At 35.9% G+C, this 21444-nt stretch overlaps 4 protein-coding genes across 4 annotated transcripts; all 4 read right to left on the bottom strand.

Annotated features, from left to right (window-relative positions):
• Positions 1 to 528: 528 nt before the first annotated feature.
• On the bottom strand, positions 529 to 2166 carry LOC140792130 (GDSL esterase/lipase At1g28600-like). The gene is made up of 4 exons (XM_073142970.1): positions 1944 to 2166; positions 1228 to 1583; positions 849 to 1125; positions 529 to 767 (listed from the first exon to the last, which is right to left on the bottom strand). Exons 1-4 carry the CDS (start codon positions 2164 to 2166, stop codon positions 529 to 531), a joined length of 1095 nt encoding a protein of 364 aa, XP_072999071.1.
• A 2673-nt stretch (positions 2167 to 4839) lies between these two features.
• LOC140791788 (GDSL esterase/lipase At5g45910-like) lies at positions 4840 to 7377 on the bottom strand. Its single transcript, XM_073142440.1, has 5 exons — positions 6962 to 7377; positions 6677 to 6892; positions 6451 to 6599; positions 6094 to 6367; positions 4840 to 5282 (listed from the first exon to the last, which is right to left on the bottom strand). Exons 1-5 carry the CDS (start codon positions 7197 to 7199, stop codon positions 5050 to 5052), a joined length of 1110 nt encoding a protein of 369 aa, XP_072998541.1. The 5' UTR covers positions 7200 to 7377; the 3' UTR covers positions 4840 to 5049.
• A 2934-nt stretch (positions 7378 to 10311) lies between these two features.
• On the bottom strand, positions 10312 to 13253 carry LOC140791789 (GDSL esterase/lipase At5g45910-like). The gene is made up of 5 exons (XM_073142441.1): positions 12908 to 13253; positions 12553 to 12762; positions 12297 to 12445; positions 11936 to 12209; positions 10312 to 10764 (listed from the first exon to the last, which is right to left on the bottom strand). Exons 1-5 carry the CDS (start codon positions 13140 to 13142, stop codon positions 10547 to 10549), a joined length of 1086 nt encoding a protein of 361 aa, XP_072998542.1. The 5' UTR covers positions 13143 to 13253; the 3' UTR covers positions 10312 to 10546.
• Positions 13254 to 18894: 5641 nt separating this feature from the next.
• On the bottom strand, positions 18895 to 21348 carry LOC140792185 (GDSL esterase/lipase At5g45910-like). The gene is made up of 5 exons (XM_073143029.1): positions 21010 to 21348; positions 20674 to 20889; positions 20439 to 20587; positions 20081 to 20357; positions 18895 to 19362 (listed from the first exon to the last, which is right to left on the bottom strand). The coding sequence occupies exons 1-5, from the start codon at positions 21269 to 21271 to the stop codon at positions 19142 to 19144; spliced, it is 1125 nt and encodes a 374-aa protein (XP_072999130.1). The 5' UTR covers positions 21272 to 21348; the 3' UTR covers positions 18895 to 19141.
• Positions 21349 to 21444: the final 96 nt, after the last annotated feature.

Raw genomic sequence — 21444 nt, 5'->3', positions numbered from 1 at the left:
GTGGTGGATATGCATGATTAAATACTGACAATTAATTATGCACTTGACAGCTAACTACGCCATCGAAGAGTTATTGAATTTTCTCTCTACTATATGGTGCAAGAATAAGCTTCATATAGAGTATTCTGATCTAGATATCATTTTCATTGCTTAATTACCTACCTATTATATTAATAATTTTCTTTTCTTTATTGTGATATAACATTCACTATTGGATCTATTTCAAGTTCAATTAAGTTTGAAATTATTTATTGATCAGCTTGCTCGATCTTAAAATTAGTTCAAACCAAAATTATATTAATTCAAACCTAATTACTATATATAAATTTAAAATTAATTTCAAATCAAGTTGCCCACTTTTATAAGTAAGTAGTTGATGCCGGTGTTAATGCTATTTTTGTCACATCCATCTCAGATAATGTAATCAATAAATTTACCGTAAGAGAGACAACTCTAAATATCATTAATTCAATTCCTTGTAAAAGAACAAGTATTTTATTAGCTACAATTCTATTTTTCGTCAGTGACTCAATGAGCGAGTTGATAACTCGGAACGCTTGATAAGGGTGGATCGGCATAAGGCCCGTTGAGCCAACCCGTGGCAACTTGTTTGAAAGCAGCTTCGGTCATATGGACTCCATCCCAATTCACGTAGGTCGATGGGTCACTACATGCACTGGCACCAGGACCACCACAAGAAGCACTAAAGTTGTAGTTGTATGGCCCACCTCCTCCACAGCAAACCTTAAGAGATCCTCCGGTGAATCCTAACATCAACACAAATTATAATCATACACAACATTCATGTGATGTATATATACATACAATATGTGTATGAATGTACGTACCAAAGTTTGCTGGATTGCTTAGGAAATCGATAACTGCGCGATAGTATTCGGCGAAGATGATCCTGGCTTGTGGATACTTGGCCCGTAGATCAGTCACTGCATTGCGAAGCAATGCGTCGTGGAGGCTGCTCAATCCGTTGTAATTCTTTAGGCATCCGGTGTTAGGCTCGTAGTCGTCTTTGTTTTGGCTCGGGAATCGTGTTAGGATGACCGGCACGCATCCGGTAGGCAAGATCCCCGGCACCACCAAAGTAGTCGCACCTTCGTTGATAAGTTTCTGGATAAAAAAGAATAGCAAGCAAGTAGGTACGTACTTGGATAGTGTCAATTTATTCTACTTCTCTTTTTTATTCCTCAGATTAAACTATAGTAGGGCTACCTCGGCGACGGCAGAAATGGCTGCGATGATTTTAGGGACGATGCTTGCCACTTCTTGCACAGTTTTTCCGGCCATCAACATGAAGTTGTGATCGTTCCCACCGATCTCTCCAACCAAAAAGAGGGATTGAGCGAACAAATCCTTGCAAGCTTGAGGTGTGTTGCAAAGCGAAGGCTTCAACTCCTCGAACCACTGAAATTGGACATCCAATGAAGTGCCCTGCTGTTGTGCCTTCGTCGACGTATTATTCTGAGAGCCAAGTGCTGTCGCTCCAAAAACAGCGAAGTTTGCTCCTTGGTTGTAATTATTGCTCTTAGCTAAGTAGGGTGGAACCAATGGTAGCCCAAATGCTTGAGCTACATAACAAAACATTATACCGGTGAGCTCCGTGTATTTAGAAAAGATACAGTACAATTATTAAAACTCTATAATATCAGAATACATAATAATTTATTTAAACAAAATTTAAGATATAACAGAAGTATAATATAATCTAAAAAATAGTACTCATATTATTATATATTATTTTGAGTCTTATCAAAACTTTTCAAGCCAAGTCTGAGCCAACTCAATTATTTTAACTATTCTAACTATAAGATGATGAAGCAAATTTATATTTAATCACAAGATAGTAAGATATAATTCTTTCAAAAAATTAAAATTATGATTATCTAATAATTTAATTAAATAAGATGGTACCGGAAATTTAATAATACCAATAAAATCTATAACCAAACGGCCATCGGAGCTTCTGCCGGCCGGGTGGCCAAAGTAGGTCATGCCATAAGGAGGCGAGCCAGGTGAGTTGGTTAAGACCGCGAAGTTACCGGTATCAGTATACGAGTCCCCAAAGCTAAAGATGGCGTTGTACTTAGCGTTGGCGAGAGAGAAGAACTTAGAGAGGAAGAGGAACAGGGATAGGAATAAGAGCCCTTTCATTTGCTCGATTAACTAGAGGTGGATAGACGCATGAGACCATGAACGAATAAGATTCATATTTATATGTCTCCATCGGCAACTCTGCCATCAAAACCTTCCAGTGCAGACGTGAAGTACTTGCTATAACGGGATCAATCATCCATCCTAAGAATCCATTTTGGGATCATTAAAAAAAAAACATAACTGGAAAAGACGTTAATGCCATGTTTCTAGGCTTAGGATTTATTCCTCTACCGATACTGAAAAAAATTTCACAAGTAGGAATTTGAACTGTTTTCAAGCAAATAAGTGTGTTAGTTCTGTAGAAAAAAATCTAAGTAAAATCATATAACAGTAACTGCGTTTTGTGAGTTGCCTTGGAAGAACTTTTACCTTGTATGCATTTTCTAGCATCTTCTATTACTCTATTCACTTATAAGGTAGATTTTATGCCATATTTTTTATGCTAGCAATATCTTATGTTAAATATTTCTTTTTATGATGGATTAACCCTTAAGTTTTTTAATCTAGTGTGTGACTCGTGTTAAAAAATCATCACACTATTTTCTTTTTATTTTATCTAATAGACTATAGTTGATAAATTAATATTTGAATGATAAAATATTTGCATACAAACCTTTTCTTAAAAAATAATCCATCTATTAATGTAAAAATTATTCTTCCTAATAAATAAACGAAATCCTCAGGGTAGAATAACAAATATTTATTTAGCTATGGAAAATAAGAAGAAACGCCATTCCATGCAAATAACGTAAGTTTTGATGGATTACTACGTGCACTTAACACCTGGCACACCACAAAATGCTTTAAGGTTGCAGTTGTATGGCCCACCTCCTCCGCGGCAGACCTTACAGAGCCCTTTTAATTAGTAAACCCTGCAGTAATTAAGATTAATAGCACGGTGTTTTTCTTTTAAACAAAATTAGGTAAAATGCAACAGAAGGAGTGTTTTTGATAGATCTTTTTTTTTAAAAAAAAAATATTAGTGGACATATTTAACATCTAAAATGTAAGAGAATTTTTTTTAAGAAGAAATGGGGAAATGCCCTAATTAAATTGAAAAAAAAAAGGATTTTGATCATTCAAATATATAAAGTTAAGGGAAGGGATCTAATATTTATAATAAGGATTATTATACCTTGAGAGAACGATCATTAGTGAAATAATTTTATACCCATACTGCATCTCTTTAGACTCATCCACTCCATTTATGTGCACACGTATAGTAATTTTTGCTAAATACTAAATTTAACAGCCACTCATCATGAATATTTCATAAATGTCTTTTTAAAAATTAATCATAATTATAATCTTGAAAGTCCCCAATGAGCTCATTGATGATATCGCTAAGTTATTTGCCAGAAGGAATATTTACAAGAGATGCTATGATGCTGCACATTGGCTCATCTTAGATATTGGAAATTAATCAAGTATGTTTCATGAGATTTATAAATAAAAAATTAGTTTTTATATATCATTCAGAGAGTTAGACACAAGAGTTTCAAACTCGGATTTTGGTCTCATTATTATCTTGTATGGTCTTTCGTTTTCTTAAAAATATAAACAATCAAGACCAAGTAAGCTTATTGTTCTCTTTAATTGTTGTTATTCTTTGGTATCCAACTGAGACCACCATAAGACCAAATACTTCAAATTTTGGGGCCCCAAATCTAATAACTCATGGCCTCATAGGTTTAGAGGCATACTTGGGACAAAGCCTGGTTACTTTTATTTCTAAGGCAAACATTAGAAATGCTCGACCCTCTTTTTTTTCTTTTTCTTTTTTCTTCTTTTCTTCATCATCTTTTAGAGGGTATTATTAGACTTAAAAATCATATCACTTAACTTTAAGGATTATTCTTGACCAGATATAATGTTCTTATCATTACTTCAAAAAAAAATATATGTTCTTATCGAAATCAATGGTGGCATCTTCCAGTTCATAAAAGTAAGATGTTGGTTGTCATTTTCTTCTTTTCCTTTCCCGAGAGCCAGAGATAGCATTTCATCCACAAGTTAGGAAGTGCAACTTATAAAACCAAGAAGCTATATAATCTATAGTTTCAGTTTCATAGATGTGTGAATGGAATAGAGTTGAAATAAGAATAATAATTTTTATTTATTATAACTAAAATAAGAATTTTAGTAACTATTACTATCGAATTAATGCATAACAATTAGCCAAACAAACAGGTGGCCGATTTGAGATTCCGGCTTTATGCTGTTAAATATATAGAAACAAGTGCTGTCCTGTTGGTTGCTGTAAGCACACGGTTGGAGGAAGCAGAAGCAATATAAATTCATAAAACAAGACCAAATGAAATGGCAATAGATTATAATAAATTACTTAATAGCAAAATTAATGGTCATATTAAATGAGAAATTCACAAGATGCTATATAAGTAAAAAGCTACTGATCATTCAAGACAATAATATGCAAAAATATTAAATATTTATAAATTATTAATAAAATATAAGATTTAAATGATTCGATGATGTGTCATATATTCATGGATACTAGTAGAGATTTATATTATGGCAAACTGGCGATACACAAGATTTCGAGTGTTCAACCCTTTCCAAATTTAAGCCAAAAACAGCATTGGTTTCTATCATTTATGCATCTTCCTAAAAGACAAAGACCATAGCACACAAAAAAGGAGTGGCAGAAAATGAATAAAGAAATATCGAGCTCTTGAATACCTTAATTTCTTATAATGCGAGACAATACGAGCGTAGCAAATGAATAAAGAAATATCGAGCTGACTGAATGAAATAACTTGAACCACCGAAGCATCCGTAATGCCAACCTCATGTATTTTCTGTTACGATTGACTGATTGCTATATTAACTTATTTGGTAGATCCAATTAATGCAACAGCTCTAGCGACGCTGCGGCTTAATGATGGGTGGATCAGCAAAAGGACCATAGAGCCAACCTTTGGCGATGTGGCCGTAAGCAGCTTCAGTCAAGTGAATCCCATCCCAGCTCCAATGGGTCGATGGATCCTCGCAAGCAGAAGCTCCTGGCTCACCACATTTGGATGTCATGTTGAAGTTATATGAGCCTCGTCCAGTTGATCCACAACAAGCTCTTGGAAGCTGAGACAAAAACCCTGTGATAAGAATGAACAATAAACCTTGTCATTTCCATCATTATTTTTTCAAGTTAATGTAAAGGAACTCAATTTATGGTTTGCTTTTGGTTCTTTGACAGGAGGTAAATTTCAATAGTGACAATGCATGAAAAATGTCAAAGATTGGGGAATGCCATTTTTGTGAGGCTTTTTCCTGTTAGTTTCAAAAAATTTATGAACCAAAGAACATTAGAAGATGAGTTGATCATTGATGCCAGATACAGCTAACTGTTCTAATATTAAGTACTAAAGGATGCCAAAATAAAAGAATAGCCCTCACTCCTCAGAGGTCTACGCATTCAATAATGCATTTTCCAATGAGTCCATTCGAAAGAGCAACTATTCACAATAACTAACACCCTATCATCATAAACATTTTCCCACAAGATTATATCAGTTTCGGATATCATTCGTCAATTAAGGATTACACCATTTTTCAAATTTAGAGCTAGGTCCGAAAGATTGGATCTTTGGTCGAACAGAACATTAATTTATTCTCAATGAACCTTTCCAGGCAAGACCCTCGTAAAGTATGATATCATTACAGCCTCCTAAGACCGTTTACAAACCAGGTGGCCAACTGGGGCAAATGATCAATCATGAAAAAATAGAAAGGCGAAATTGCAGACACCCGATATGTGCATGCAAGTAAACAAGAAAACTAGAAATAAAATATGTGTTATTTATATCCAAGCATACCAAGTGATTGTTTGGGGCAAATGATCAAACAAATAGAAGAGTAATCGTAGCTTATCCACCAAGTGCAAGAAGGAGAGATCTAAATACTCACCGAATTTTTGGGAATGGAGTATGAATTGGACGACCGGAGTATAGTAATCGGCATACATGATCCTCACATCGGGGTGCTTGATCCGGAGCTTCTCAATCGCACGTCTAAGCATCGAATTGTGTACCCAAGCCAAGGTATTGAAATTTCTAAGGCATCCACTCCTTGATCCGTAGCCATCTTTTTGGTTCTTGAACAGAGACAGGTAGACTGGAAAGCACCCGATAGGCAAAACCCCAGGCACCACAAGATCCACAGCTCCCTCACTGATCAATTTCTGCTCCCCATATAAAGATTTCGATGAAGAAGGAGGGGGAAAAAAATTCATCTTTGATTGACTAATTGAGGTTATCATAATACCTCTATCCCTTTTGAGATCGACTCGATAACATCCGGCATAATCTCATGTGCTTCCTTCATTTCTCTGCCGGCAAACAAGGGGGAATTGTAGTCATTTCCTCCAAATTCGCCGACGATGAAGAGAGATCTGCCAAAGAATTCCTTGCAATCTGCGACCAGATTCGAAAAGCTTAGAATAGTTCAAAAGACGGAGGCTTTACCTAAATTAAAACAAGCAAAAAAAAACCTTGGGGAGAGCCGCAAAGGGAGGGCTTCATCTCCTCGAACCATTTTATCTGCTCGTGCAAGGATCCGGAGTTCCAAATCGTCTTGCCAAGACCTCTTGCTTCGAAGAATCCGATGTCGAGAGCGGTGGCGCCGGTGATGGCGAAGTTTGCTCCTCTCGAAAAGGTGGCATTTTTGGCCTTGGACGGAGGAAGCAATGGAAGACCCAGCTCTTGTGCTGTAACAACAAATTAGATCTAGCGGAGAATAAAATAGAGAAGCAAGAGGTTAAGATGATGATATATACCGATGAAATCGATGACCAATCGGCCGTCGGAGCAGCGGCCGGTGGGGTAGCCGAAGAAGGTCATGCCATAGGGATGCCTGGCGGTGGCAAGGAAGGAAGGGATGCCGTCGACGCAGAGGTTGCCGGCGTCGACGAGGGAGTCGCCGAAGTTGAAGATAGCGGCGTATTGCTGAGCTGAGGAGGAGGGCGGAGGGAGGAGGGAGAGAAAAAGGAGGGAGATGACGAAGGGGAGCTTCATGGTAGGAAGGGGGAAGAGGAGGAGAGAAGGGAAGGTGTTTGACCACTGGGGTTCTTCTAGTCTACAAGACTAGTTGGGCTTCTCCTCTTCTTTTCCTTTTTGTTTGTTGTCCGGAAGAGAAGAAGAATATTAAAAGGTTAATTACACTTTTAACCTCCGAACGGTTGATCATGTTCACAAAAATCTCTTTAACTACTTACTATATAAAAAAGAAATACTCTGAAATGCCCTCCTTTTGTTAGCTATTTATTAAATTTATTTTTAAATAATATTGAACGTCATGCGAATTAATTCTAAAAATTATTTTACTTTATTTTAGAAGAAAAAATAATTAAGAATAAAATAGTTATTTAATATTTTACATTATCAGGTGAGAAATATTTTTTAATTTAGAAGGTCGATGTTTACTAAAGATACGAGTGTTTATAAAAATTAGTAACAGTCTGAATCTAAGTATAATTATTTTAATATTAAATAATTTTATATATTATTATGTTTTTGAATTATAATATATATGGTGTCATTTTACGAAGTAAATTGGTTTTAAATTTTTTAGAACAAATTTGACTGCACGATTACGAATATGTGGATGATTAATAAGGATGGAATATATATATAACATTCCTACTTATACTTTTATGAGGATATAAGTTGGTTTAGCGATTAATTTTAATGTTGAGAGAAAAATGTGATGCTTCTATTGGTTTCCAGAAATAACATTAATTAGATACCAATAGTTATCTAAACCCAACTGAAGAATATAATAAAACATTTACAATTACTATTAACTCTTCCAAAGGGAGGTTGACCTTCATCAAGAGACTATATCAACGTTAAAAGGTCCTTATCAACATATGTTAAATAGAGATGTACGTCGATATGTCAATTATAATCAAGTTCAAAATTTATTCAGTACCGATTCATTCTTCTTTATTCTCAAATATAAAAATTAAATATTAATTTTTCATCTTAGAAATCTCTTAATTTTATTGATTAAGAATATGTCCTTATAGTCTGTAATCTATAAAAGATTATCCACCATAAAGCAGAATCACACGTAAACAAAGGTATCTACGATAAATATGAAACCAAAATGATTTGAATCTTAGGAGTTGCATATTATATGGACGGATGTAGCACTTTTGATCTATTTTTAATTCAACTAAGAATGCAAGCAAACGTAGGTGGAGTTTTATTTGAAACTCACATGCTCAACAGCTAAGGCCATGCATTATACCCATGTTTGCAGTAGCCGTCGGTGCATGGTTTGGTGATTGCCAAAATATTTGTTTTGATGTGGAAAAAATAATTCATATATAATGACTATAGTTTGGTAAATAGCTCATGAAAAATATTTAATAATAGTTGATCCACAACATTAAATGATAGCTTTAGTGTCTCAATTTCTTTGCTGTCAAGTATGCCCTACAAAGGTCTTGGTAGGTTGCTCAATCTATTTACTTACCAAACCCTTTGTTTGGTAGTATGCAATTGTCATTGTACACTTTGACTTGGTGGTTTTAATACTCTAAGAAGCAAACACATAAATAATTATGCAACTTAATTTCTTTGATGAACTTGTTAATTATGAAGATTGAGTGGTATCTAATCTTCTAATTCCCACATGAATTGCTTAAACTTATCACTATTTCTTATCTACTTAGGGAGGTCAATAAATAGATAAAGAGTCTGGGAGTTGAATCTTCCACTAAGTTTGCATCAAGTTAATTAAGACTCTTAATTAGTAGTACTGTCCTGTGTGCTTTCTTAGTTAATTTCTACTACCCACAAAGAATAACTTCGATTGTATTAGTAGTTCAGCAGGTAGCCAAAAGGTGAAATGTATATATAGCTAGCAATGCTTCAGGTAATGGGGAGGATAGTTTTCTAGTGGGATTAAGGATAAGGTGGAGATTATTATGGGAATAACGGTGATGAGATGGATAAAACGTGGCCTTGTGGGCTGCTGGAGGTTATCAAATTAATGGTGATAACGAACAGCTAGCTGCAGTCAAACATGAGGAGTTGCCTTTGTTGAATAATGCCAGGGATAAGATGGATGGTTGTGCACCTTTTTGGATAGATATTCTAACTAATGGTGGATAGAGTTATGCGTACTTTGTGCTGCAATCTAGGGTAGGTAGCACAATTGTTCGCTAGTTCTTTAAGTTTGAAGGCACATTCTTGTAGGTTGGGGTTTCCAGTGATAAAAAAGATTGGGTACTGTTTGTTTAGGTATACCCTTCTAAAAGTTACTTATTTGATAAGCATTTCTTTACTTCAATGATTGAGTTTTGTTACTCTATGACACAAGTCATAAATTCAATTACATTGTGGACATTGGGATAAATATACATGAAAAAAAATATCCAAGACACGCCAACAGCTCGTGTCCTTTTTTTTTTAAAATTAAACTTTTAGTACTCATAAAAAATAATTGCAAAAATACATCAAATAAATAAAGCCTTATTTGCTTTGAGTTTAAGGACACAAGCATCTTTTAATCTAGATCAGTAACCAAACATCTTTTTTTCTTTTTTATATCTAATGTTTGGTTTAAGGTTAAGCTTCAAACTCGATAGGTTAGTCTTACTTTTTAACCTTAATTTTTTGAAAAATAAACTTAATTAGGTATAAAAAAAATTAAAAAATTTATTTGATTACTGACCAACGTTAAGATGAGTCTCTGAACTAGTTTAGTTGGACCTTTGAACTTAAAGCAAACAATGCCTAAGATAATACTAGGTATATCACTGTACAGGATTAGAAAATTAAGGTAGCAACCACGGGCTTGAGACAGGGCAAATAAAGTCGGCCCAACTTGAGCGAGGAGCTAAGTCAAACCCAGAGTCTGAAGCAGCCCCCGGTGCTTTCAATATTTGTATTTTGAGTTCCTCTATTTTAGACTTTACCTCATACAATTAACTCTCGGAACTATCTGACTGAAAGATAATAAGTAAGAATGCATCACAAGAATTATAGTCGTAGGGTGTGATTCGTCCAATCATAAAAATGTTGGATAAGAAAAATTAGAAGAGTAGAGTTGTAATCAGAATTGCCTGTTCATGGACAGACAGCTCTATTTTAGTACCTATAACTCCCAACTGATTCATTATTTCAGAAACAAAACAAAAAATAATTGAACTTTATTCACGAAAGAAATCCAAATGTCACACTCGAAACAATACCTAGTAGTCACATAAATTATAATCAACACTTGCAACACTTCGGCACCCAGAATTCCCATTGCTGGTGCCTTCTACTCACAGTTAACTCTTATTCCAGAGCTCTTTCAACCACTACGCTATCTATAACACAATCACTTCATTGGCTTGGCAATCGTAGCTCTAGTGCAAGATGGGTGGGTTACAGTAGGGACCTTTGAGCCATCCATTGGCTATGGATTTATAAGCAGCCTCTGTCAGGTGAATGCCATCCCAGCTCAAGTATTGAGAGGGATCAGAGCATGAGCTTGAGCCTGACATCCCACATCTCGCTTGATTGTTGTAGTTGTATGAGCCCTGCCCACTTGCCCCACAGCAAACTTTGAAACCATATGTTAATCCTGCCGCAAAATAAATAGGTCGAGTTAATTTTGACCTAACAATAGCCGACAGAATAGAGAATACACCCTATTACTTCTACATTAATCTTAAAAAAATTTACTTATCTTTCTAGTAATTGTCCATTAAGAAAATTAATCTTATAATATAAATACAGAATCAAATGATAAAATTTTATATAATCTTGTAGTCTAGAAATATATATAAGCCGAATTCTGACAACCCCTTCATCTGGGAGTAGAAGTAATGGATGTCTTTTTCGCAATCGAGAAGGCGATTAACAGCTTGTATGAAAGAATCTTCTAAATGAGGCCATCATGATACATCTTTTCATATATTTATGGCCCTTCTGTTTATATGTGAGTGGAGGTCAATTTTGACATATATCAACGGGGATTTGGTTATTATCTTCATGTCTTTCCTTGTTGCATTATAACACTAAAAATGCTGTGACAAAGTGACGAGGAATAACCTTTTCAGAAGTTTCACTGTCAAAGGTTTACTAATTTAGCAATTGTCTCATTTCATGTATCAGGGTTATAATCACGATGTTTTAAATAATAAGACTAGTTGTATACGGCTCTTCTATCAAACCAAACAAAAAATAGTCACTATCGACAATGAACACTGTGGACAATAATATCTACTAAATGAAAGGAGAAGACATGACAACTAAGTAGTGATGAAAACTATTAGAGTAATTTATACAGTAACTGTCAGTTAAGAAAACTCACGTCCAAGTATATTTGATAATTTTATCGAAAAAGTAACCAAAAGCTTAAGAAGGAATACCATGATGAGTTGAGTTTTTGGACGTGGCCTTTATTCTACCATAAATCTACACTATATATATATATATATGTATGATACTTTGATGCTCCAATTATTCAACCAATTATCGACCTAGATTAATACTACGCATTTATTCTAGCTGACTTAGACCCCCCATCATGGTCCCCTTGTCTCCATTATTTGCACCAGAGTTGGTGCGTGATTAAGAATCCACTAGCCTAAACTACTATTAGGGAAGTTAATCAATTAATCGACTCCACCCAAGTCTCTTTCACATCCAATTCCACTAATAAAATTATATGGCAGTATAACTTTCTAGAATAAAGTTAACTAATCCTTATAAACGCGAATAAATTATTGTCCTAACCAAGGGAAACGTACCGAAGCTTTGAGGAGATTGGGCCATTTGGTAGTACTGGTCGTAGAAATCAGCATACATTATCCTTGTCCAGGAGTACTTGCTCTGGAGATTGGCCAGTGCTTGACGTAGCAGCGAGTTGTGGTAGGAAGACAGATCGTTGAAACTTTTCATGCATCCAGCTTGATCAGTATCACCTTGATTAGAACTTTGGAATAAGGTCAAATATATCGGAAAGCATCCAATTGGTAGAACCCCAGGAACGACGATATCAACCGCTCCAAGTCCGATTATTTTCTGTAATCCGAATAAAATGACGGATAAAGTTAATCATGTAGGTACAGTGATTAACTGATTAAGGTTAATATTAGGTATAACACGTACCTCTACACCTTTAGAAATGGCGTTAATAACTTTAGGCACATATGTGCTAACTTCACTTGGGCTCTTGCCCGAGAACAAGGAAGGATTGTAGTCATTTCCTCCAAATTCTCCAACTACGAATAGCGACTTGCTTAAGTAGTTCTTGCAATCTGCATTAAAGTATATATGTTTATATAAATATATATATTCTTTTGTCATTTATAAGAAATTATTCTAATAAGTTGGTAAGTCAATATATGTAACAGTTGATGTATACCTTGGGAGCAAATACTTGGCATTAGTTGTTCAAACCATTGGATTTGTGTATCTAATGGGCCACTGTTCCATATTTTGTCACCAACTCCAATAGACTGGAAGAAGGAGGCGTCGAGTGTTGTGGCTCCAATAATGGCCATATTTGCACCTTTGCTGAAATCTTTGCCAGTTGCCTTAGATGGCGGTGGTAATGGCAATCCAAATGTCTCAGCTACATCATTAGCCATGAACAGATACTTAACGCCATTATAGATAACTGTTTCCATTAATATTAACGTGCATATATATATATATATATAGCTAGCTAACCTTGCGTGAATATTTACGTTAATTAATTGTCAGTGATATATGTATACCTAGGAAATCTACGATGACACGGCCGTCGGAGCATCGGCCGGTAGGGCGGCCGAAGAAGGTCTCGCCGTAGGGGGGTTGCGCCGTCGTAAGCCATGAAGGGTTCCCGTTAACGCAGAGGTTTCCGGTGTCGGAGATCGAATCGCCGAAGCTATATAATGCGTTGTAAGATTGAGCATAGGAGGAATATTGGAAGGAGAAGGAGAGGAGGAAGAGTAGAAGGATAGGGAGCTTCATTTTGATAGAGAGGTGGATGGATGATTTAATTTAAGATGTCAGATATGAGAAAGAGAGAGACCAACGAAGTCTATATATATATAGTGATAGTTATCGATCGGTTGGCAAGTCATTTTTGTTACCTTCATCTTTACTTAGCTTTATAATTTTCCCTTTCGCGTAGCAGCAGCTACCATCAATCGATCGACCGTTAAATTAATTCACTGCTCGGGAAAAGATATATATGGTCTGCGTTCGATCGATTAGATCTCTTTTCGGGAGGATTAGGTACTCATAATCACATGGAGAACAGCTAGACTCACAGGTTGAATTGAAGGCCGTCACGTTTGTTCTCTCTTTTCTAATTAGTAAAGATAGCTACACGTCAGCTACTCCTGCTTGGAAGACTCCTTTGTTTCAAGAGTCAAAGGGAGTAGTTGTTTTAATCGATGCCCTTATTTTGCCCGTGGGCACATAGATCTGAAATTTATTAGCTAGGGAAGAATCGCACGCACTTATATATCTTAGATTACATCTAATTAATAACTAAAGAGCTCATAAACGTAGTTATCCCACTGACAAAATTATCCTAATTTAGATTTATGAAGGAAAGTACGGTGATCATGCTAAATAGGTGGGTGGCATGTGTTTAAACGTTTTAGAGAGAAAGAGAAAGTTAAAGAAAGTTAATTTACAAATAAATAAAATTTATGCACTAATCAAACGATGCGTAACATTGCATTCATATAGTTACCGGGCTTATATTATAGAGATATTTTTGACTTCAAATTCTAGTGACATCGTTTTAACTTGGGTGCTATAATAATAATTTTTTTCTCATTTTTTCATGTGCTTATTGTATTAAGCTATTTTAATCAAATATAAGTTTTTTTATTTAGAAATATATAAAAAGAAAGAACATTATCTTATTCCATATTGATCTGTGTTGAAACATCGAATATTCTAATCCAATCCTCAAACGATTTGCTCTCATTTTTTAATCGAATACACACGTTTTATGATAGTCTATTCGTTATCATTGATCAATTGATAGCACCAAAGCATGTTAGACGAGCAGTCCTTATTTATTTCCACATCCATCTGCGTGTAGGTTGGAATTACAATCGTCATCTTCCATCCATATTAATGTCGTCTTCTATATTAATGTCAGTTGCCAGTTCACATCACGTTGAAAACGATGACCTCCATTTTGTAGTCTTCTTTACTAATGTTTAAGTGTGATTAACCCTTAATGATAAGATTGGTTAATTAATTAAGTAACGATGCGAAGATTAAGAGTGCAAGAAAGACATTGAATTAATTAGTGGGGCTAATTTTGGATAGCTTACTAAGCAATCTTAGGGGGACTCAATAGTTTGATTGGTTGGACTGGAATTTTCCGAGTCGTTGGATGTTGTGCTGTTGGGTTGCCAGGCGAAAGCTAGCTTTCAATCAACTTTCTAAGATTATTCTTTCCCGGATATAAATTAATTGGCTAAGTATATATAACTTATTAAACGTCAAAAGATAAAATTATCTTAATTGCTTTCCTTTTTATCTCTTATTATTAAACACTTCAAGTTTTAAATTGATCAACATATGCCAGTGTCCACACGTTTGACGTTTGTGAAAAAGAGGAAGACCTCTGTTCTTATTCGTGATTAAATCTCTCCTCTCTTTCTTTCTTTTTCTTTTTTTTTTATCTTTTTGATCCATTTACATCAACTCCTATTAATGTAGTAGTAATAGGTTAAAAAGAAACAAGGGGTAAGATAATATTTTTCTTGCATCAAAACCAAATTAAGTTCTCTATAAAGTAGTCTTCTCCTTCTCCTTTTCTTTTTCTTTTGTGACCGCAGTCTTGTCTATCATGGTCGTTTGCTTGTTAGCACATTGGCATATAAGGCCTAACAAATCGCTTTACAAGATGATAATTTTGTAATCCTTATAAGGAGCTTTCTTTAATCCCTCTTTATCTTTTGGCCGCCCATATGATACGATAGAATGCTAAAAATATAACAACTTTTTTTCAAAGTATATCCATTGCCGATTTCCAAGTGCAAGCAAACAAAACTAAAACACACTATAAATTTAATACTAAAAAAATATATTATTATTAGTTCAGCATCTATATCATAAGTTTATTTAGTAGAATATTAAATTTATAAGATAAATTGGTGATAAAATTCAATATTTTACAAGTATTTTTTTATAAAAGTAAATATTTTTAATATTAATTTAAATGGTAATTTAGTTTGGTAAATAAAATTTAAAGGATAACAGGTTTGGTAAAACAAAAAAAAACTATAGAGAAAGTTGGGTACTCTGCTTCTCGTCCTTTACCAATTAAAGTTGGATGCCATATACTTTATCCTCATTGAGTCAAGGTAAGTGGACGACACGTCTACTCCTCATCAAGTCAATGAAAGCCGACTAAAAAGTAAGAGTAGCTCCAAAATGGATAGTAGCATTTTTAAAGAAAACACGGATAAGAGTATTGATACGGCTATAATGGTTTAAAAAAATTGAATAAGTTTGATGTGATAATCTGGCTTTAAACGAGTTCGAATTTAATCTAATCGAATTTAGTTCATAAACTCAACCGGAATAATTTGATTATTAAACATAGGATGCTCGTATTTATTACCTCAATTAGATTATCCTATTTTATGAGTCGACCTGCCAATCTAATTAGGACACGATAACCCATTTATGACTTAGCTAATTTGTTTATAATTTAAAAAAAGTCACTTATAACTCTAATAAATTATAAAAATTAAATATTTTGCGACACTCAATGACTCGTTTAATAAATGGGTCGTATTAGTGTTTAAAAATTTATTACCTTTTTTATCCTCCGTTGCTTCTTCGTGTCTTCATCTCTTCCTTTCTTATACTATATCTTACTATATCTCACCACCATTACACTCACTTGCACCTCCGTTGCTATTTGTATGACTTGCATGTGACAACTTATAAATAAAAAAGATAAAGAGAAAACTAATCGGGTGAGGTATTTGAGATATTTTTAATAGTTTAAGGGGTGCAAATAATGATGATATTTAGGGGGTCTACGTAAAATTATTCTTAATATTACTTACCATTAAGTATTCATAGCATAATATTAAATAATTAAGAGTAGCAATTGGGTTAGGTTAGCTAGGTTCGAGTTGGATCAATTTGGGTTAGGTCATAGTAATGCATACACAAATACGACATGTTTATTAAACAAATTATATTAGGTTATAAATGAGTTATTGAGTGACATAAATTATTTGAATTTATATAAGTTACTCAGGTTGCAAATGGATTTTTTCGGATAATAAGTAATTTTTTATATATTATAAATAAGTTATTCGGATGATAAATAGATTATACATGCCAAAATTAACTCTTTCAATAAACAAGAATATAACTCATATATGATCTAAACTTAATTAGACTAAACTTAAATCTATTTAAATGTCACGTCAGGTCAACTTTGGTCGCACCTACAAATAATAACTTTTATCTTATATATATATATAGAGAGAGAGAGAGAGACTGATAGGCGTCAAAGTAGCCACCAGGCTAAGTTGTTGAAAGGATAAGGGTTTCTGTGGTTTGGGGGTCTTGTAGAAGTATTGAGATTCCTTAATCCTTCTAGAATATGTACTTGTTTTTCTGTTGTAGTGAATTACATATATCTATAGTTTTCCAAGCCAGCAGACAGCAGTGCAATGTAGGATGTGGTTAAATACTATTCTGAGCCCTGATTAGGTGTAAATATATAATAAAAGGATCAACTTGCAAAATTTAATTATGCAAAGAGGGCCCATTTCGGTTCGGTAGAGTCAGGATAAGGTTCCGTAAGTCAAGTTGTGCAGAAAAGGAGGCCCCCACTTCTTAATTCGCCCTTATCTCCGAGAGACGCTCACTTCGATCTGGACGCTACTACTTGGAGGGGAAGTGCTTACAAGATTCGAGCAGAACCAAATTTATTGGGCGTCAAACTCTAATCATTCAGAACGTTATTTTCTTCTTCTTTTGAGCAGACGAAGAGAGATTAATTTCGTTGAGGAAATTAAATACTTGTTATTTTCTATGAAATAGCTAGCAGCATTTCGCTTGTTCTTCTGAGCTGGTGTGTACGTACACATGCATGACATAAGCTAGCTCTTTCTGTGAAACTGTCAAAATCAAGAAAGATGAGTTCAAACAGACTCCCCGTGGATGAGGTTTTAATTCGGAGAGAGGGAGAGAGGGAGAGAGGGGAAGAGAGAGAGAGAGAGATCACCCTCCCCCCTCCCTTGGTTTAATTGTTTTGGTTGTATGGCTCAGTTGGTTAGCTCGTCGCGATCTCGCTCGTACTAATTTCCTGGTGCATTCTTGTTGGGCGAAGCCCCTTTTCTCTGCCTTCCACTTTGCTCCTTCCTGCTACTTTCCTACTTTAGCTTGTGGAGCACTTCATTTCTTCTATCTTTTAAGTCCACCAATTAATGAACTACTTGCTGTTCAACGGAATAAAGATACAATTGGAAAGCAACTGGACCTTAGATTGATGTTACGTGTATAAAAAAATTCTTCAAATAATCTCATTGGGTTATGAATCTTTCTTTCTTCTACAGTGTAATGTGCTCTGACATGTCTACCTCTTGTATTCCTGTTGCAATCCCAGGAGAGGAGAGGAGAAAAGAAAAGAAACATGAGCTACTTGTTATGGCCAAGTTGTTCCCATGTTGAATACGTCGTATGTAAGAAGACGAAGGCGATATATATGACTTCCATTATTATATAATATGTTGCAGTTCCATACCTGACACCACATGCAATGTTGGAATCCATTAAGACTTATTAGTTATAGCAACAGTGTAGGGTCGATCTGATTTCTTGCAAGTTTATCATCTCTCTCATCCATAGATGCACAGAACGTAGGAGAGATTTTGAAAAGCCCCATTACAGGCTGACAGAAATAAATAATACTAAATGGCAAGATTTAATTGAGACAATACTCAAATCACATAGATTCACCAGCTAACTGTAGCTTCCTCACGATTTACTCATCCGAAGAGAAAAAAACTTTGGACGCGTCAAAAGAGATACAATTAGAGAGATCAGGAGATAAGGAGGAGGTTCTACCAAAAAAGAGAGACTGTCCTAGCCTACCCCGTCGAGCAACCCAGTCCGTAGGACAACTGCATTCCCGGAAGGAGTTGAAAACAATACAAGCCCGAAAGCTTGTGAATGTTTGAGATTGAGTGAATGACCCAAGGTGGGTCACCCAGGTTCTGAATGTTTGAGATCACCAATTTAGAGTCCCCTTCAAAGATAGCGTTAGGGAGTTGTTGTTGAGAAGCAAGGAACATGCCTTCTCTAAGGGCGAGAGCCTCGACTTCCGGTGGGGAGGAGGCAATGACTGGTTTTGTGTAGACACCCAGAAGATTGCAATCATGATCCCTAATCACGATTCCAATCCCGGCCAATTTGGAAGTAGGGTCAAAAAAATCATCGAAGTTGATTAGATTATCTGTCAGTACCGAATCCGGAGGCGACCTTGATCAACACAGATCTTGAAACAACATAGTTTCTATGGACGAACCCTATAAAAGCAGTCCGAGGATCATCAGAATGCAGTCTTCTGACGGCAACTCTTGTCAGAGCAGCGGGAAGATGAGATGGCAACGCTTTTAATATTACATGTATCTAGAGGGCTTCTTGATTCAGCTTTATTCTTAAGAAAATTATAATAAAATACTCTAAGATATTAAAATAAATCTAAATAACGCCACTCATGTAACACAACTCTTGCTTCTTACTGCTGCATTAAATTCCGAGCAAAGTCTAATTAAAGACACTACCAACGCTTTACAACCAGAGCAATAAATTAAATAAAATGCATTGCCATCATAGAGCAGTCCCATCAGAACTAACACTTTATGTAGATGAACATGTAAACAGGATTAAAAGCGTTAATGTCTATCGATCTGCACAAAAGAATCAACAACTCCAACAATGAATTCACTGCATGCAAATGCCTAACTTTATCTCAGAATGGGTGGGTCGGCATATGGACCTTTGAGCCAGCTTCGAGCAATAGAACGGTAAGCAGCTTCCGTTAAGTGGATACCATCCCAACTCACATAAGTGGATGGATTCCGGCAAACTCTTGCCCCTCGTTCACCGCACTTGGCTTTCAGGTTAAAGTTATACGAACCCTCTCCTCCTGCTCCACAACAAGCTTTTAGAGGCCCATTGCTAAATCCTGAAACCAAGAAAGAAAGACTTTTATTATACATTACTCACTATCCAATGTATATATCTAGACAAAAACAAGGTTGCCCAAGTGGTAAGACGCCAGAATAAACCCGTTTATCCGAGAATATTAAGATATAGGACATAGATAGATCTGTGTATCCATAGAATAAGACATTGGTTCAGAGGTGGTACTAGAAAATAGTCACCAGTGGACGGAGACATGCACGATCGATGGAACATGTGGGCAACTCGTGAGTCCCATCATCTTGTAGTCTATTGCTATTTATATCCTATTTTAAAGTGTTAATTAAACTAAGACCAGTTATTGTCCATTTACATATAAATTTTCTTATCTGGTACTTTGACCGCTCGACTATCAATATCTTACTCTCGACTATTTATAGAGGGAAAAATAAAGAAGCTAAGGGTAAACTATCAGCACGGTATACGTGAAAAGTGATAATAATTTTTAATGGGCAGCTCATTAAGACCCACGTTTGAGTACTCATCTCTATATCTCTCCATTAGAGATTTAGAGCTCGATCGTCTCCATCAAACTCCACTTAATTTATTAATTGCACCACTGTTCATATATGGTTCGGATCGGATAAAGATTTTATCGGATCCTAATCGTTCCTCTCCATGGAGCCAACTGACCTTTATATCTCATCATTGATAAGGAAAAGTTGTATAATTAATTAAAGCAAATTAAAAAGGGAGCTCACCAAATCTTGTAGGACTCAACACGAATCTCATGGTAGGCGTGTAATAATCCCCATACATAATCCTCGTCCCTGGATGCCTTCTTTGTAGCTTCTCAAGTTCTTGGCGTAATAACATATTATGGCGGAATGCCAAGGCATTAAACCTCCTTAAACACCCAGTTCTTGGGTTATAATCCGCTCTATTCTTAGTCCCGTATAGTGTAAGATACAATGGGAAGCATCCTATTGGTAGAACTCCGGGCACCACCAAATCCTTAGCCCCATGGCTAATTAATCTCTGGATAAATAAATAAGAGAAGAAAATTTTAGAAGATGAAATTTGAGCTACAATTAGTTTTTCGTTTCATTGTGTAGTTACCTCAATACCCCTCGATATGGATGCTATAACGTGGGGCACGTAAGTCTTCACTTCGGACATTTTCCGACCCGAGAATAGAGGGGCATTGTAGTCATTTCCTCCGAATTCTCCTACTACAAAGAGGGACTTTCCAAAGTAGTCCTTGCAAGCTGCATTAATTATTCATTTCTACATATACTGTAAGCTAAGAAATGTAATTAGTGATAACGGTGAGGGCTAAAACGAATAAACTTACCTTGCTCTGTGCGGCAGAGAGAAGGCTTCAAGGACTCAAACCACTGTAGCTGTGTACTTAAGGATCCACTATTCCATATTTTATCCACCAGGCCTTTAGATTTGAAGAAGGAGAAATCAAGCGCACTAGCACCAGTGATCGCAAAGTTTGCTCCTTTGTGGAAGTTATGCTTGCGAACTTGAGATGGCGGAGGCAATGGGAGTCCAAATTCCTCAGCTACAAGAAAATAACGAAGAAATGTAGATACGAATAATCTCCCTATCTGTCTATCTGTCTATTTATCCCTGCTCTTATTCTTGCAGGATAATGCATGTGAGATGGTGAATAAAGTTATACCGAGGAAGTCGACGATGAGACGGCCATTGGAGCAGCGGCCGGTGGGGCGGCGGAAGAAGGTCATGCCATAAGGACTCCTCGCAGTGGTGAGCTCGGGAGGGGTTCCATTCACAAGAAGGTTACCGGCATCAGAGAGGGAGTCCCCAAAGCTAAATATTGCAGTGTAGTGTTGAGAGGCACTGGATAGATGGAAGAATGAGAAGAGGAGGAAGAAGAATGCTGAGTAGATGATGTCAAGAAAAGGGAAAGAGATAGAAGCCATATGCTGTCGCTAGTCCTCTCTGCTGGTTGTGATGTGGGAATTGCCGCTTTATAGAGATTCTTTTCCCTATTGCATAGACTTATGTATATTCGATCCGTTCCTTTTTCACGTTTCTATCAGCAGTTAAATAACTTTTAGTGGATGTGGGAATATGTGTTTTTCTCTGGGATCAC

This window comes from Typha latifolia, chromosome 7 (genome assembly GCF_019914945.1).
Source record: "Typha latifolia isolate L0001 chromosome 7, TyphaL0001v2, whole genome shotgun sequence".
Classification (NCBI taxonomy): domain Eukaryota; kingdom Viridiplantae; phylum Streptophyta; class Magnoliopsida; order Poales; family Typhaceae; genus Typha; species Typha latifolia.
Note: the sequence above shows the minus strand (reverse complement) of the source record. Positions and strands in the feature narration are given on the sequence as shown.